At 55.0% G+C, this 13340-nt stretch overlaps 5 protein-coding genes across 5 annotated transcripts; 2 read left to right on the forward strand and 3 right to left on the reverse strand.

Moving 5' to 3' along the window:
- Window positions 1-293: 293 nt before the first annotated feature.
- On the reverse strand, window positions 294-1401 carry F5144DRAFT_304767 (40S ribosomal protein eS27). Its single transcript, XM_066783916.1, has 4 exons — window positions 1202-1401; window positions 880-942; window positions 601-823; window positions 294-543 (listed from the first exon to the last, which is right to left on the reverse strand). The coding sequence occupies exons 1-3, from the start codon at window positions 1202-1204 to the stop codon at window positions 641-643; spliced, it is 249 nt and encodes an 82-aa protein (XP_066641715.1). The 5' UTR covers window positions 1205-1401; the 3' UTR covers window positions 294-543; window positions 601-640.
- Window positions 1402-1529: 128 nt separating this feature from the next.
- F5144DRAFT_578668 (thioredoxin-like protein) lies at window positions 1530-2979 on the forward strand. Its single transcript, XM_066789270.1, has 2 exons — window positions 1530-1773; window positions 1833-2979. The coding sequence occupies exons 1-2, from the start codon at window positions 1709-1711 to the stop codon at window positions 2548-2550; spliced, it is 783 nt and encodes a 260-aa protein (XP_066641716.1). The 5' UTR covers window positions 1530-1708; the 3' UTR covers window positions 2551-2979.
- A 246-nt stretch (window positions 2980-3225) lies between these two features.
- Window positions 3226-8296, reverse strand: F5144DRAFT_304752 (raptor N-terminal caspase like domain-containing protein). Its single transcript, XM_066783915.1, has 4 exons — window positions 7502-8296; window positions 6378-7317; window positions 3636-6318; window positions 3226-3568 (listed from the first exon to the last, which is right to left on the reverse strand). Exons 1-4 carry the CDS (start codon window positions 8069-8071, stop codon window positions 3358-3360), a joined length of 4404 nt encoding a protein of 1467 aa, XP_066641717.1. The 5' UTR covers window positions 8072-8296; the 3' UTR covers window positions 3226-3357.
- Window positions 8297-9484: 1188 nt separating this feature from the next.
- On the reverse strand, window positions 9485-10497 carry F5144DRAFT_493136 (uncharacterized protein; the record flags this gene model as incomplete). The annotated part of the gene is made up of 2 exons (XM_066785956.1): window positions 9485-10283; window positions 10364-10497. The coding sequence occupies 2 exons, from the start codon at window positions 10495-10497 to the stop codon at window positions 9485-9487; spliced, it is 933 nt and encodes a 310-aa protein (XP_066641718.1).
- Window positions 10498-10995: 498 nt separating this feature from the next.
- F5144DRAFT_578676 (uncharacterized protein) lies at window positions 10996-12684 on the forward strand. The gene is made up of 2 exons (XM_066789271.1): window positions 10996-11494; window positions 11576-12684. Exons 1-2 carry the CDS (start codon window positions 11281-11283, stop codon window positions 12286-12288), a joined length of 927 nt encoding a protein of 308 aa, XP_066641719.1. The 5' UTR covers window positions 10996-11280; the 3' UTR covers window positions 12289-12684.
- The last annotated feature ends 656 nt before the right edge of the window (window positions 12685-13340 follow it).

A 13340-nucleotide genomic window follows, 5' to 3' on the forward strand; every position in this document is an offset into this window, starting at 1 on the left:
GTTTAAGTTGTCGCAACATCACCCCCAATTCGATTGCTACGGCAGATGTCGCAAGTTTGTTGGCTTGCCCTGGATGGCACCACCGAGCCGCTCGGAAACATGGAGACACGATTCAGCTGTGCCGCAACCTAGTCACTCACATCGATCCAACAACATTGGCGTGGTCATGGAATCTCGTCAATTTGTCGTCGTAAAGCAACAATGATGCCCCCTTTTTTCTGTCACCGCACCGAGGCCCTCGGCGGTCCTCAGCGCTCCACGTCCTCGCGTTTAGCAGCCCCTACCACCCGCCCGTGGCAAGGAAGTCTAGACGCTTGTGAGAATGCCTCTGCCAGCGATCCTCCCATGCAGTATCACCTGCCTGTACAGCAAAAGACAAGACGAACGATCGGAAAAACGAAGATCGAGAGAAAGTCGGAGAAGTCGATGATGCTAGATATCCGGACCCCAAACGCCCTCCCAGATTTGTTGTGCGGGGTGATTTTTGGCGAATCCATCTTCTATCCGCAAATGAGATTGATTTGACGATCGAGAGTAATGTGTCTAGACGCCCAACTCGAACCCAGCCTTGCAGATACCGAGATGACCCCATTACCATGCCATGATGCCCAAGGAAAGGAAACAGTCGCGAGCGAACCGCTTACTTCCTCCGGAACGAGCAGCCCTCAGTAAGTCTAGCCTTGCCACCGGTCGGCTGGCAGAGGACGGTCGTGCAGCCTTGGCAGATGACGACGGTCTGGGCGTGGGAGAAGACGGTGGTGATGGTGAAGCACCCGGGGCACTTGACGTCCATGAAGAATGAGCGGGGACCGGGCACAAGGGTCTGCATATTGTCAGCATTATCGACCTAGGGGCGGGCTTGTCGAAATCTCGGCGTACCTTGAGCTTGTGCTTGCGGGCCTCAGCAGCCGGGCTGGGGTTGAGGAGATCAACGGCGAGAACCTTTCCGAGAAATCATACGTCAGCATAACGCCCTCTTCATGACGATTTCCTCCTCCTGCCCGTCCAAAGTCCGTGCTCTCCGCAAGTGCCTCCGTATCACGCCGCAATTTTGGGCCGCGGCCAAACTCCGATGTTCGGCTCCAAAATTGAGATCCTCCCGGCGGCGTGATGTGGTGTTGACCTAGGGCTCGTGACTCGCGAGAGGGACGTCGAACGGGCAGGATGGCGAAAAAAATCGGGCAGAGTTTCGGCTTCTTACCATCTTGACTGATTACTTCCGAAATGTCGAAAGGACGAGCAGTAGCTTGATTGATGAAATCTGGATGGGGTTGGCGGCAGACTCTGGCTCGTTGATGGTTGCAAAGGGGATTTTCAGGCGACCCAGCAGGAACGAAACTTCGAGGCCAAATTTGGGTCTGTGAGGAGCAAAAGGCAAATTTGGCTAGCCTCGGAGCAAGTCTGTTAGGGCTTGCTCGCGTGACCAATAAGAGATGGATTAGCCCCTGTTGATGCAAGGCAAAGTGGGGCTGCCTTTTGGGCAGTTGCGGAACTCAAGCATGGTGGGGTTGAAGCATTCAAGGTGGGGGCAATTGGGGTACGTCTTCACTTCGAGGGACGCGAATGCATCGACGACAACCATTAGGCAGCAATATCTCATAACACCGAGCTTGTCTGCCGTTATTGACCAGCCGTTGGCTGTTTCGGAGAGTAACCAGTGTATTACGAACTACAACCACCACGGCACAACCCCGAGAAGGCCTCCAAAATGGCAGCACCAACAGAGCAGCGAATCGCAGTTCCCATAGACGACCCCAATGCCGACACAGAATGGTCAGACCAGCCTGGCCACACGATTATCCCCAGTGCCATATTAACAGCGTGACTCACAGGAACGACATCCTCCGCAAGCACGGCGTCATCCCCGAGAAGCCGCCCTCCCCGACCCCGCTCATCGAAGAAGCCATCCTGGAAGCGCGGCGAATCGCGCACGAGAACCGGCTCGAAGGCAAGGACCTGTCCGACCTCTCGGACCTCGAAGACGAAGAAGACGAAGCCTTCCTCGAGACCTACCGGCAGAAGCGCATGCAGGAGCTCGCCGCCCTGCAAAAGACGTCGGTGCACGGCTCCGTCTACCCGCTCTCCAAGCCCGACTACGAGCGCGAGGTGACGGCCGCCTCGCAGGCCGGGCCCGTGCTCGTCAACCTCGCCTCGCCACAGGGCAGCAATGTCGAGTCGCGCGTGCTGTCGGAGCTCTGGCGCCAGGCGGCGCGCGAATACGGCGACATCAAGTTCTGCGAGATTCGCGCCGATAAGGCCATCGAGGGCTACCCGGAACGCAACTGCCCTACAATTCTAGTCTATAGCAAGGGGGACATCGTCAAGCAAGTGGTCACGCTGGCAACGGTGGGTGGGGTCCGGATGAGCATGCTCGACTTGGATAAGATATTAGTCGAGGTGGGCGCGTTGAAAGACGACGATATCCGTGTGCTGAAACGCAGGAGGGCGGCGGAGGATGCCGAGGAGGAGAGGGCTGCGGGTGGCAGCAGGGGTATCAAGAGTAGCCGAGATGGGATGAAAACCAACGATGACGATGATGACTGGGATTAATAGACGATCAGTCGGCGGGTGACTCATTCGGTATGAGTGACTCGTTGCAAGTCCAAGGACATATGACTGGCCAGTAAGAATCCAGTCCAGGAGGAAAGGCTCCGGGCCGCCGAGTTGAAGGCGGCCCTCGGATGAAGGCAGCCAGCCGAGCTATGCCCCTTCGTGGTGACGAAGAACCCATAGGGGAAAGACGGTCTTGTTGGACATGACTTCGGGAGTTAAGACCCATCTCCCATTTCTCGTCCGCCACAATTTCCGTCCTATTTGGACTTTGTGACCACGCAGCTCCTTTAAAACGAGTTAATTAATGCTGGAGACCATGGGGATTGAAACTCAATTCATATCAAGGGTCCGTGTCAAGGCTTTAGTTAGGTCATCTACAATAAGCACACTCGAAGACGATACACATAATACAATCAAGCAATCACAAACCCTACCAAGTGGCCGAAGCAGGAAAGCAACTCGACGTCTAACATCCAGGCCACGACGATCGAACCCAGAGGCCCCCGATTTGGCACCAGTCAGAAACCGTGAAAGGTATTAATTAGTGTTGCCAATAACCACAGCGCAAGCAATTCCGCTGAGAAATCCCCCGATGCCCCTTTCCGGCTGTGCTCCTTCTCGCTATACCCGAAACGCCACTTGGTATCCCTCCGCCTGTATGCCTTGGAAACGCCAGAGAAAGAGCCATGGGACTGGAAAGCTGATATGACCAATAAGTGTCTCCCACCATGCCAGCCTTGGGAAAGAGACATGCAATGCAATTGATAAAAGAAAAAGAAACAAAAGCAAGCAAGGAAACCTTCCTCAGAACGGGCCAACCCGCTCGTTGCTACACGCGTAGAGACTGACATGGTTGTCGCCACGGGCGGCACAGCCCAGGAGCATACGGTGTGGGTGGAACGCGGTGGAGGTGAGGGGAGCGGCCTTGTGGCCCAGGAAGCCAGAGTAAGGCTCAACACGGGTGATTTCGTGTCCGTCAAAGTCAAAGATCTTGACCAGGTGCGCCGAGGTGCCACTGTTCAACAACCAGTTAGTTTCTAGCTCACAGAGAAAAACGCCCTAGGGGTAAAAGCAACACTTACACAGCAAACACGGGCAAATGCTCGTGGGTGCTCGCAGTTCGCAACACATCCTTGGTTGTCTGGAACGTATTGAGCGGCTGCTCCATACGGATATCCCAGAGGTGAACCTTGCCGTTGCGACTAGCAGACAACAGCTCGCGCTGGCCGCCGCGCTGCATGTGCACGGAGCGCACCCACTGCCTGCTCTCGTCCTTCCACTTGCGGACCATGGTCTCCTGCGGCTTCATGCGCGCGTCAAAGACGCGGATGGCGCCGTCGCCAAAGCCGGCGACAAAAATGTTGCCCGTCATCTGGTCGGATGCCAACGCCGTTACGCATGAGCCGGACCGCGCGGGGATCTCGTGCGTGCACATCTCATGGCCCGCGTTCCAAATCCGGATGACCCGCTCATCGCCGGCCACCAGCACTTGACCGTTGACCTGCTGCCAATCGAAGACCATCCCGGAGTTGACGTTGGAAGGGACCATGTGCGTAAGCGCGCGCCACGAGGACGCAAGTTCGACGTCTGCGTCGCTGTCATAGTTGTGGTAAATGCGAATCACGCCATCCGAAGAACCAGTCATAAGGAGGGCCTGGTCATCCTCATTGATGAACCGCATGTCCGAGATCTTGGACCCTTCGGGATTTCCGTTGGAGAAGCGGCTCTTGCGGGAATTAGTCTTCCAGTCCCAGATCGTGACCGTGTTGCCGTCGTCCGCGACGGCGATGTGGTTCTCAAACTGGTGGAAAGTCATCTTGGACGGCTGTGAATTGGTGAGGATGACACCCGCTTGGCCGTTCCACTTATGCGTCCTGGCGTGAGTCTTTTGTGGCTGCGTCTCTCTAAGAACGGCCTCGTTTCGTGCTCTACGCCATAACCGCTCGTTATACTCGTTGCTGCCGGGCTCCTCGGCTTCGGGCGCCTTCATCTGAGGCTCGCGGAAATATTCAGTTGACCAGTCCAAGAATGTGCTGGCCAAGGGGAGAGTAGGGGTCTCTCTGAGCTTGCGCTCAGTGTAACCGGCACAGAGCGGTTCATTAGCAATATGGTAGTTTGAAGGGGGCGCGACCTGGTCGTGCTGCTCAGGGGGGGCGTTTTCGTGACTTGGCCCCTTACGACTTCGTTGGGAGAACGTCCTCTGCAAGGCAGGTGTTGCTGGAGGAGTCGGAGCATTAGCGGCGGCATCGAGCGTCCCCATGAGCGGCCCAAACAAGTAGCTCGCTGTCCGCTTAAGAAGACCGGGAGATGGCATCGGTTGAGCTGCCGCAGTGCGGGTGCCGGCTACACTGATTCTCTGGCTCATGTCACCTCTCGACACTTTTCTAGCGCGCCGGAGGATCTCGTCCATGAGAGTTTGTGCTTGGGCACCCACAGGAGAGTGCAGCAGCGCGTGGTGAACGTAATCCAGAATATTAGTGGCATCTCTCTGGACCTCGGGGTGAGGATCAACGCTCAAGATGTTGATGTGCTTCCAGCACGCTGCAAAAACCGAATCGTGGGCCACACCAAATGCAGTAGGTGTGATGGTCCCGTCTCTCTCACGGTTCTCGCGTCGCGCAAAGTGCAGGCCCATCTTATGATCGAGGCCATCTTCTGGCGGAGCGAACAGCTGGTACTCCTTCTCCTCGAGAAGCTGTTCGTAGGCGGCGACCAAGAATTTGCTCTCGTAGCGAAGAACAAAGTGGGAGAAGAAGACGAGCAGCTCCTTCCGGACGATAGGACTACCGTCGGTCGCCAGCTCCAGCATGGCCCAGGCGATACCCTCCTCGATCCTTGCCACTTCATCGGTGATATCGGGGATGCCGAGGAAGGTGGTCATGGCGTGCGCCATGGCAGCGCGGACCTCGGGACAGTGGTCCTTGATTAGGTACGACAGTTTCAGGTGAGCATTTTCCCGAATGCCCCTCCATTTCGCATCCGGAAGATCCCTCCACAACTGGCTAATGCAGAGGCACGACCATTGGCGTAGTAGAGGATTCTCGGGGTGCTCGATATGATGTAGGCAGTAGGTCATAATGTCAGTCGAGTTGCAAACGATCTGGCCGGGCTTGAAGCCCTTGCAAAGCATGGCCAAAATGAATGCGCACATGGCCTTGTGCTCGTCCAGAACCACGACACCGACGACAGGGAATGTCTCTTGCGGCTTCATTATAGCTGCAAAGTAAGTGTAGCCATTGTCCTTGATCAGGTCTTGTTGGCACGAAATGTCCACAGCCAAAACACGAGTCCAAATGAAGACCATAACAGGCTTGAGTTCTTGGGCAGCCGACTGTAGCAACTTGAGCACATACGGGAAGATGCCGATACTCAGTGCCAGCTGCACGGCCCAGGGTCCGAGGTCAAGGAATCTCCCCAAAAGGATCAGGGCTCGGAGCCGGTGTTGTTGGCTAAGGAGAACTTGGAGTACTACGGGCAGCTGCTCCGGAGGCTTCTGCGAGACCGCATCACCCCTCGTCAGGTAGATCTCGAAAGCCGTGAGTTGCTCTGTAAAGAAGGTGGAGTTGACGTATTCGTACGGGACGCCATCGGTCTCTCGTCTTTCCAACATGGGCAGTTGCGCTAGAGCCATGTCAACAGCAAGGTCCCAGCTCTCCCAGAGGGGGTGTCGCCGCGTATCGGGAAGCTCAGGATAAGATTGAGGGTTGCATCCGTAGACAGGCATGATTCGCTGCGCCAGAAGAAAGTTACGGAACAAGGCCGCCACTGTGGAAGCTGGATTAGCAAAATCCGAAACAAGTATGTTGAAACGGCGAGGTGCTCACCCATCAGATCCTGGCGGAAGAACTTGCGAAACAGAGGGCGAGGGAGGGTTGTCCAGGCGATAGTATCCGTGATCGCGGTGAAGATCCAGTTCAACTCCCCCAATGGTGTCCGCCGTTCTTGGAGTCTCCCGGGAAGCTTCCGTGCTCTCTCGGGCGAAAGGTTAGTGCCAAGTGGGTTCTGTAAAACAAAGAACCAGAGAGCCATCTCGATCGGTGTCGTTAGGCAGCAAGTAAAGAGATCAGCGGGAAGAAGGGGGTTGGTCGGAAGGTTCTCCTTGGAGTCGCAAGCCGCCAAATGGATATAGGGGCGGTAGTTGGTCTTCTCGTGGTTCAGGTCTTTGATCGCATGTTCCTCATCCTCTTCCTCGTGCTTGTCGACGAATTTGTGATAATTCTTGAGGATGTTTGTTGCCTCGGAGCAGTCCCACACGAAAATGGTAGGCGCCTGAAGCCATTGCTGGAGGTCATACAACGATACTGGAATGTACTGCGTGTAATTCTTGTTGAAAACCCAGATCTCGCCGGAAGCAGTGGGTTTGGGTACCCCGTGGCCGTTGTAATGGAATAAGACCCGTTCATCTTTCGCATTTCGGCGTAGGGAGATGCAGAATTTCTTGGTCTCTTCAATAGACGGATCAAGGTACTGCTTGTAACGGGTTCGGAGGGCCAGGGTTTCGTATTGCGCTTGTAGCGACTTGCCGATGTTCTCGAGGGCCTTGCTCACTGGCGGGACAGTCGGATCTTGCCAGGCCTCGAGTTTGGCACCCGGTGCAGTCCGCAGCTGATCCGGTGGCTCCACGCCGATATTCAAACACACAGCAATGGCGGCCGACACCGTCTTGAGTCGGTCTCGCATCCGCCAGTCCTGGAGTTCAAACGCCGGTGTCTTGGGTTTGCCCGTCGTTTCATGGCGCTTGTCGGTAAAATACATGTACCAATTCTGCAAAGCGTCAGTTTCGGCTTTCCCAAGCAGCTTTCAATTTCTACTATCGGCACCGGCAATCCTGTGAGATCATGCGAGACACAGGGCGCACACAGGCCTGGGTATACGGTGGTGGCGAACCAAGAGAACGCTAGCCTCCCCACCACACACCGATCACCATTGTAACAAACGCGCCACTTACATTAGCGAGGTGCGCAATGACATCCTCGGATAGGTAGTGATCCTCAAAACCATGCCTCGCGCCCAGATCGTGGTATTCCTCCTCGACGTCGTCGTCTACTTCTTCGTATCGCGGGTGGTGCTCGCTCTTTGATCGAAGCAGAGGGGGTTTGGCCGGTCTTGTCACCGCGGAACGGCTGCTCTCTTCGGCATGTCCGCCATCAACGCGGCTACTCGACGCGACCGGTTGATTGTCTCCAGGCGCGCTCGACGGCCGTCGCGATGAGGCAATCGGCGATGTGTTTCGTCTTCCGTTGGCAAGCGGATGCCCTGGGCGCATGGGCGCATTGCCAGGTGAAACCGCGCGCGCGTTGCCGTTTGGCTGCGGCGCCATAGCCGAAGCGGAGGCTTCGGCATACTGAGCTTGTAGGTGCGACATGGCATGAGTAGTCTGTCGAGAGAAAGACCCGGGGTGGCGGGCAGGAGAGGAAGCGGCAGAAACGGCAAGCGCGGCGGTTCGTGAGAATTGAGCTGAGTTCTGCCCTCGGCCATGCTGGGTAGGCCGCGGCACGTCGAGAGAAATCGCCGTCATGGTGAACTATTGGCGGCGGACAAACGTCATGATCTAGGAAAGGTGGAATGATCGGAACTCGGAGGTGGGGTCCGAGTATCGTCTGTTGTTGCGGCGGGTAGGTTGTGTCGGATGTGGGCTGTGGGTTGTTCTTGAGTGAACCGAGATTGAAATGCCCAGGTCCCCCTACCCAAGTACTAAAACGTCGCGGCAACGACAAAGTGATTATTAACACACAGGCATCAAAATTGACTTGAAAAGCGACACCTGTGGCTATCCGCTTGCGTATCCCGAGAATCGGGTCGCAGGTTGCCGATACAAGGGAAGATGGTTTCGATCGAGTTCGCGAGTTGCGAGTCGCAGGTCGTGTGGAAGCGGCGGCTGGGACGGGGCTGTTCGGGTTGACGTCGTTCAGCGTGGTCGAGACCCCAGCAGCCATGCGCAAGCTTGGCTCGCTGAATAACCGTGTCGTTATTCGTTAGGGGACGTTAGCTTGACCGGCTGCCCAGGAAGAGTGGAGCAAGACCCCACAAAGGCCAATGGGCAGAGAATGTGGCAGTAGGCTGACTCCTGAGGCATCTCAGCCTCACATCTGGCAGGTGCGTCTGGATTAAAGTGACGTGTCTGACACGTGACATTACCTTGGAGGCAAATCTCAATTACAGGCCGATGGTTGGGATACGGTTGCTAACACTCGGCCCACCGCTCCCTCCGGTGTTTCACCGGGCGAGACCCCCTCATCCCGTTCGGTTCCCGGATCGGGGCCGCCTCCGTCTCCAAACTGTGCCGGCGCGTCCCAAGTATTCGCGATGGAGATACATTATTGGCGCCGGGATCTCGCCCCCTATCGACATATCCAAATTCCAAAGTAGAATGTTAGAGTAGGCCGCTCCGGAGTCGGGGTCGTTAAACAATTCACAGCATCAACCCAACACGAAGAGTCATCATCATGGGCGGGCCCTTCTGCAGCGGCAAGTCGGCTATAGGTCAGGTTGTAGCAGCTTGGCTAGATTTCATCGAAGGCGACTTGCTCCACGGGCGGGAGGCGATTAAGGATGCTGTTGCCCGCGTCTTGGTTGTGGATCTCCAGCCCACGCCCGACGTCCGGTATACCTAGGTACTTGTAGCGATGTAATTGATATGAGCAGTGGCTTGTAGGTGGTTGCCACGAGAGAGTGATTTGATTTCCCTACTGGCATAGAGCCGGTACTTCACTATATTATCCATCACGGCAAATCAAGCGTCTATCATTGAGCAGCCGTCACATTGCAAGATCAGGCACTAGGTAGTTAAGTTGTAGAAAAAAGTGTTCTGCTTGGTAGAAGATTCCACTCAATGGTAGATCGCGGTATCAAAAGAAAAGCGAAGATACAAACACCATACGCCCTCATACCCAAAAGTTCATTATCCAAAATCCCCCAAGCCCATGGCTACTTATTTAGCCTTGTCCGGCCACTGATCAGTCATATCCTCGCCCCCTTCCAGGAGCACGTCAGCATTCATCCGCACACTCCACCGAATTATATCCGTCATAGACTTATCCTGCCATCCCTTGTGATTCCCGATGTCACTCATCGCGCCCCTCGGGCCGGCGGGGCGGTGGTGGGCAAAGAGGGTCGGCTGGGTGGTCAGGCACTGGCGCCCGGCCTTACGGCCCTTGACCCCCTCGCAGAAGAAGCGCAGCAGGATGTCGTAGGCAGCGGTGACTTCCTTGAGCCCAACCTCGTACAGCAGTTTCTGGGCCCCGCGTTGGCTGAGGGCGTACGCCAGCGTGCACACGCCCTCCTGTACGTGGTGATAGGCGCGTGTGTGCTCCGGGTACTTTTCGACGAGGGTGAAAGGTATGTTGAAGGTCCAAAGGTTCTTCTTCGGCGCAACCGTTTCGTCGTCGGGCCGGATCACTCGGCCGCGCGGGATGCTCTTGCCGTTTTTGAAGGGGAAATGCATCCCGCAGTGACCGACCCATAGGAGGTCCCAATCGTCACCGTACGGGGAGGTGGTTGCGGGCACAGTAGCAGGGAGGTGGTGGAAAGCCAGCTCAGGCGGCGTCTCAGGTGAATCCTCCGATGGCCTCGGATATGTCGGGTCAGCATATGCGTCGGTGCGACCACGCAAGGGCTGTGTGAGTGTCTGCGACACCAGCGCGAAGTCGTAGAGCTGGTCTTTTATCCTCACGTCCCAGTCAACATCGTCCTCCATAATGAGAGCTGAAGATAGATTCCGCTGCACGATTCTACGCAGGAATTAGTATTTCACCTTATTTCAAACAACAGGTTGAACATGCATGATTGGGAGAAGGAAAATCCTACTTACTCTCGGACAGCATTCATGTGTGCGCGCCATGAGCCTATGGACGCGTCGCGAAGACGCTCCTTGTCTTTAGCCATTGGGACGGCCTTGTCAGGGACGTCTTTGCCCATGACTCCATCGACAAACTCTAATTGCATATCGCTAAGAGCAGCTTGTAGTGTTATGCCATCACGACGGTCCGACCGGGACGGTAGACCGACGACGAATATTTTTTCGAACTGTGGGGGCGATTAGGATCTCGGGTCATCATCATAGAAGTGCTGCGACAATGGAATTCAAACTCACGCCAAGCGTGGCATTGTAGATGTCGCGTATCAGGCCGCCCGCTGAGCCTTGTCGGTGGTTCCCAGACGCTGAAATCCCCGAATTACCGAGAGTATGGAATCCCAAGAATAAAAGGGTGATAATCAAGGCAGTGGTGAGCGCATAAAAACGCCGTTTCGCAAATAGGCGCAAGTCCATCGTATCTTCGGAATTATAAGAAAAGATAAAAAGGAAAAGGGGATGAAGATGGTGTATCGATTTCAAAAATCAGCCTCATCCAAAATAGGACACGAGGTAGCCGAGGGGCCGGAACTCTCCAAACGCCCCAAAGTGTGATGGTGAGGAAGCTGCAGATCAAGGGCGGGGCGTTAAAAGACGGGTTGTGATTGGACTTCTGGCACTAGGATATCAAATCAAGACTTGGTACGCGAACTTCGCTAACAGGCTCCTTGCAGCCACCACAATGTCCTGCGGCGTTTTGAAGGATGAACGTTGGGGGCCGCCATTTGCGGCGAGGACACCCAAGTATGGAGTGGTGGGCAGTATTAAAGACGACATGGAGCGTGTGAAGCGGCGCAGGCCCTGCATTTCCTTGTTTTCTTTGGTTTCAACTTCCCAGCTTCTTATGATGGACTGATGGTCTTCAATCCCTTGACATGACTCCCATTGACGCCCTGGCTTGGGTAGTATTCGCCTTCATCATCCCAATTGCGTCCTGCCAGTGGCTTCAACCGTCCGCAAAAAGGGAGCTATGGCATGTTGGAGACGTTCACAACATCCAGTACCACACAAATCTTACCTCGTACACCATCACTCTATGGCAACAGACGCTTTCCGGTGGTTCCGCCAGGCCGGGGCCAGTCATCTACCGTGAGTACCTGGACAGCCCCAAGTCTTCAACTTCATTGTCTTTCCAGTGCCGCATCTAACTCAAGAAACCTCCTCGTAAAGAAGCTAAGACCGGTCCCGCGGACGTACTTGACTGGACGGTACAACTGTACGACTTTGATCTGGAGACCTCAAACGTCTTTTTCTTTTGGCTGAAGGAGGGAGGTCCCGAAAATGCGACGGGGCGTATTACAGGACGCACAATGTCGTCCGGCTACTTCAATATCACCGACCAGCCTTCTCCAACCACCACATCATCGTCGTCGTCATCGAGCAGTACGGGTCCCTCCATGTCGACCGACCTTACAACCGCACTGCCATCGACATCTTCAACAGCCACTCAGTCCGCCCTAGACCAAGGCGAACCCACCCCATCCAGCAGGGTACCTGGCGATGGCATTGGGGGAACGGATGGAGTAGCTGAAGGAGGAGGAGGAGGGGGAGGGGACGGGGGAAGCCTCCCGGTTGCCGCCCAGGCGGGCATCGGGGTGGGCGTTTCCATCTTCGGGATCGTGGTGATCATCTGCGGCATATTGTGGTTCCGGTACCTGAGGAAACAACAGAAAATTCTCCTCGACCTCCAGCGGAGAGCCTACCCTGAGCCTCCGCCCCCCGATGCTGCTGTGGCCGAGGCGGGGAAGTCACAGGCCCCTCCTCCTCCTCCTCCCGCCCAGTATCGCCCCGTGTATGAGCTAGGCTATCATCCCAGTCCTGTCGAGCTAAGCTATCATTCCAGTCCTACCGAGCTCAGTTGCTCTCCGCTCAACTCGAGGTAGAGGAGAGGGATTTGCAGGTTATTAGTTAAATGTCGAGAGTGGGACTGGGGGAGAGGTACATGGATCTAGGGCGAAAACATCGAGGTGTATCTAGGGATTTATTGTTACTATTTTCCATTGCGTTGTACATGTAACGGTCCCAGGAGTATATTGCAACTAACTGGTGACGACTCTACGAGTACACTAAACTTGAAGAAGAAAAGGAAAGATGAGAGAGTCTGGCAGCTCGTGGGGCTGCTTTATGATCGCGAGCGCGATGGCCCGAGCGCATTGCTAGAATGTTCGGTGCGCTGTGGGGCAACTGGGAATAGCTTCATCCAGGGGTTCGGTGGACCGTGCTTGTACGTGAGCTGGCCGAGGGTTACCGAGGCCCACCTCGGGCACAGCCCGTTACAGTACATATAGAACATGGATACCATGTAAGTCCTTACAGTTACACCATGTTCGAAGGGCGAAGACATCAATACAAAACTTTCAACAACTTTTTATGCCTATACATACACACGATTGATCTGTATTGACTCCGGCCATCAATGGCTCTCCCTTATAGCACCATTGGCAATTGTGCTAGTCGACAGTTCTCAACCGCCCTATGTGCTAATAGTGGCGAGGCTCACATCTAGCAGCCCTGCTAGTGGCGGCTTTCGCTAAACACCTCTGCTTCTACTCCACAAAATGACTTCACTGCATCTAAGTAATAGTCATAAACGTGTTTACGCATAGTCTAAGTCTCAGATGTTTTATTAATCATTGTAACATACATGTAGCTACAGCACCGCAGATGCAAGGTTTAATGGCAGCGGACATATGCTATTGGTGAGGGCACTCGAGAATGGAGCAGAGCAAACTTGATCTCAATGTTGCTGCGGGGTTTGAGATGTGCTTTCGACGACTGGGTAAATCGACGATAGGAACGATGCTAGGCGTTTTCAAGGAGGGTTTGGCTATCTGAATCGGTACGTACTTCTTACCTACCTTATATTTATACTGGAATACGCACAGTTACTTCCCCACCTGGGTACTTCTTTCGATTTGTGGCTCTTGAAGGGGTC

The sequence above is a fragment of the Chaetomium tenue genome (assembly GCF_020726465.1).
Source record: "Chaetomium tenue strain MPI-SDFR-AT-0079 chromosome Unknown F5144scaffold_5, whole genome shotgun sequence".
In the NCBI taxonomy this organism is placed as follows: domain Eukaryota; kingdom Fungi; phylum Ascomycota; class Sordariomycetes; order Sordariales; family Chaetomiaceae; genus Chaetomium; species Chaetomium tenue.

Bases quoted from the DNA above. Each gene is read 5' to 3' on its own strand.
- F5144DRAFT_578676 (XM_066789271.1), top strand. From the start codon at position 11,281: ATGACTCCCATTGACGCCCTGGCTTGGGTAGTATTCGCCTTCATCATC. The intron at 11,495-11,575 runs GTGAGTACCTGG...CTCCTCGTAAAG, and splicing joins GCCGGGGCCAGTCATCTACC to AAGCTAAGACCGGTCCCGCG.
- F5144DRAFT_304767 (XM_066783916.1), bottom strand. The intron at 824-879 runs GTACGCCGAGAT...GACAATATGCAG, and splicing joins CCCGCAAGCACAAGCTCAAG to ACCCTTGTGCCCGGTCCCCG.
- F5144DRAFT_578668 (XM_066789270.1), top strand. From the start codon at position 1,709: ATGGCAGCACCAACAGAGCAGCGAATCGCAGTTCCCATAGACGACCCC. The intron at 1,774-1,832 runs GTCAGACCAGCC...CGTGACTCACAG, and splicing joins CCCAATGCCGACACAGAATG to GAACGACATCCTCCGCAAGC.
- F5144DRAFT_304752 (XM_066783915.1), bottom strand. From the start codon at position 8,071: ATGACGGCGATTTCTCTCGACGTGCCGCGGCCTACCCAGCATGGCCGA. The intron at 7,318-7,501 runs GTAAGTGGCGCG...GACGCTTTGCAG, and splicing joins TCATTGCGCACCTCGCTAAT to AATTGGTACATGTATTTTAC. The intron at 3,569-3,635 runs GTAAGTGTTGCT...GTTGTTGAACAG, and splicing joins CATTTGCCCGTGTTTGCTGT to TGGCACCTCGGCGCACCTGG.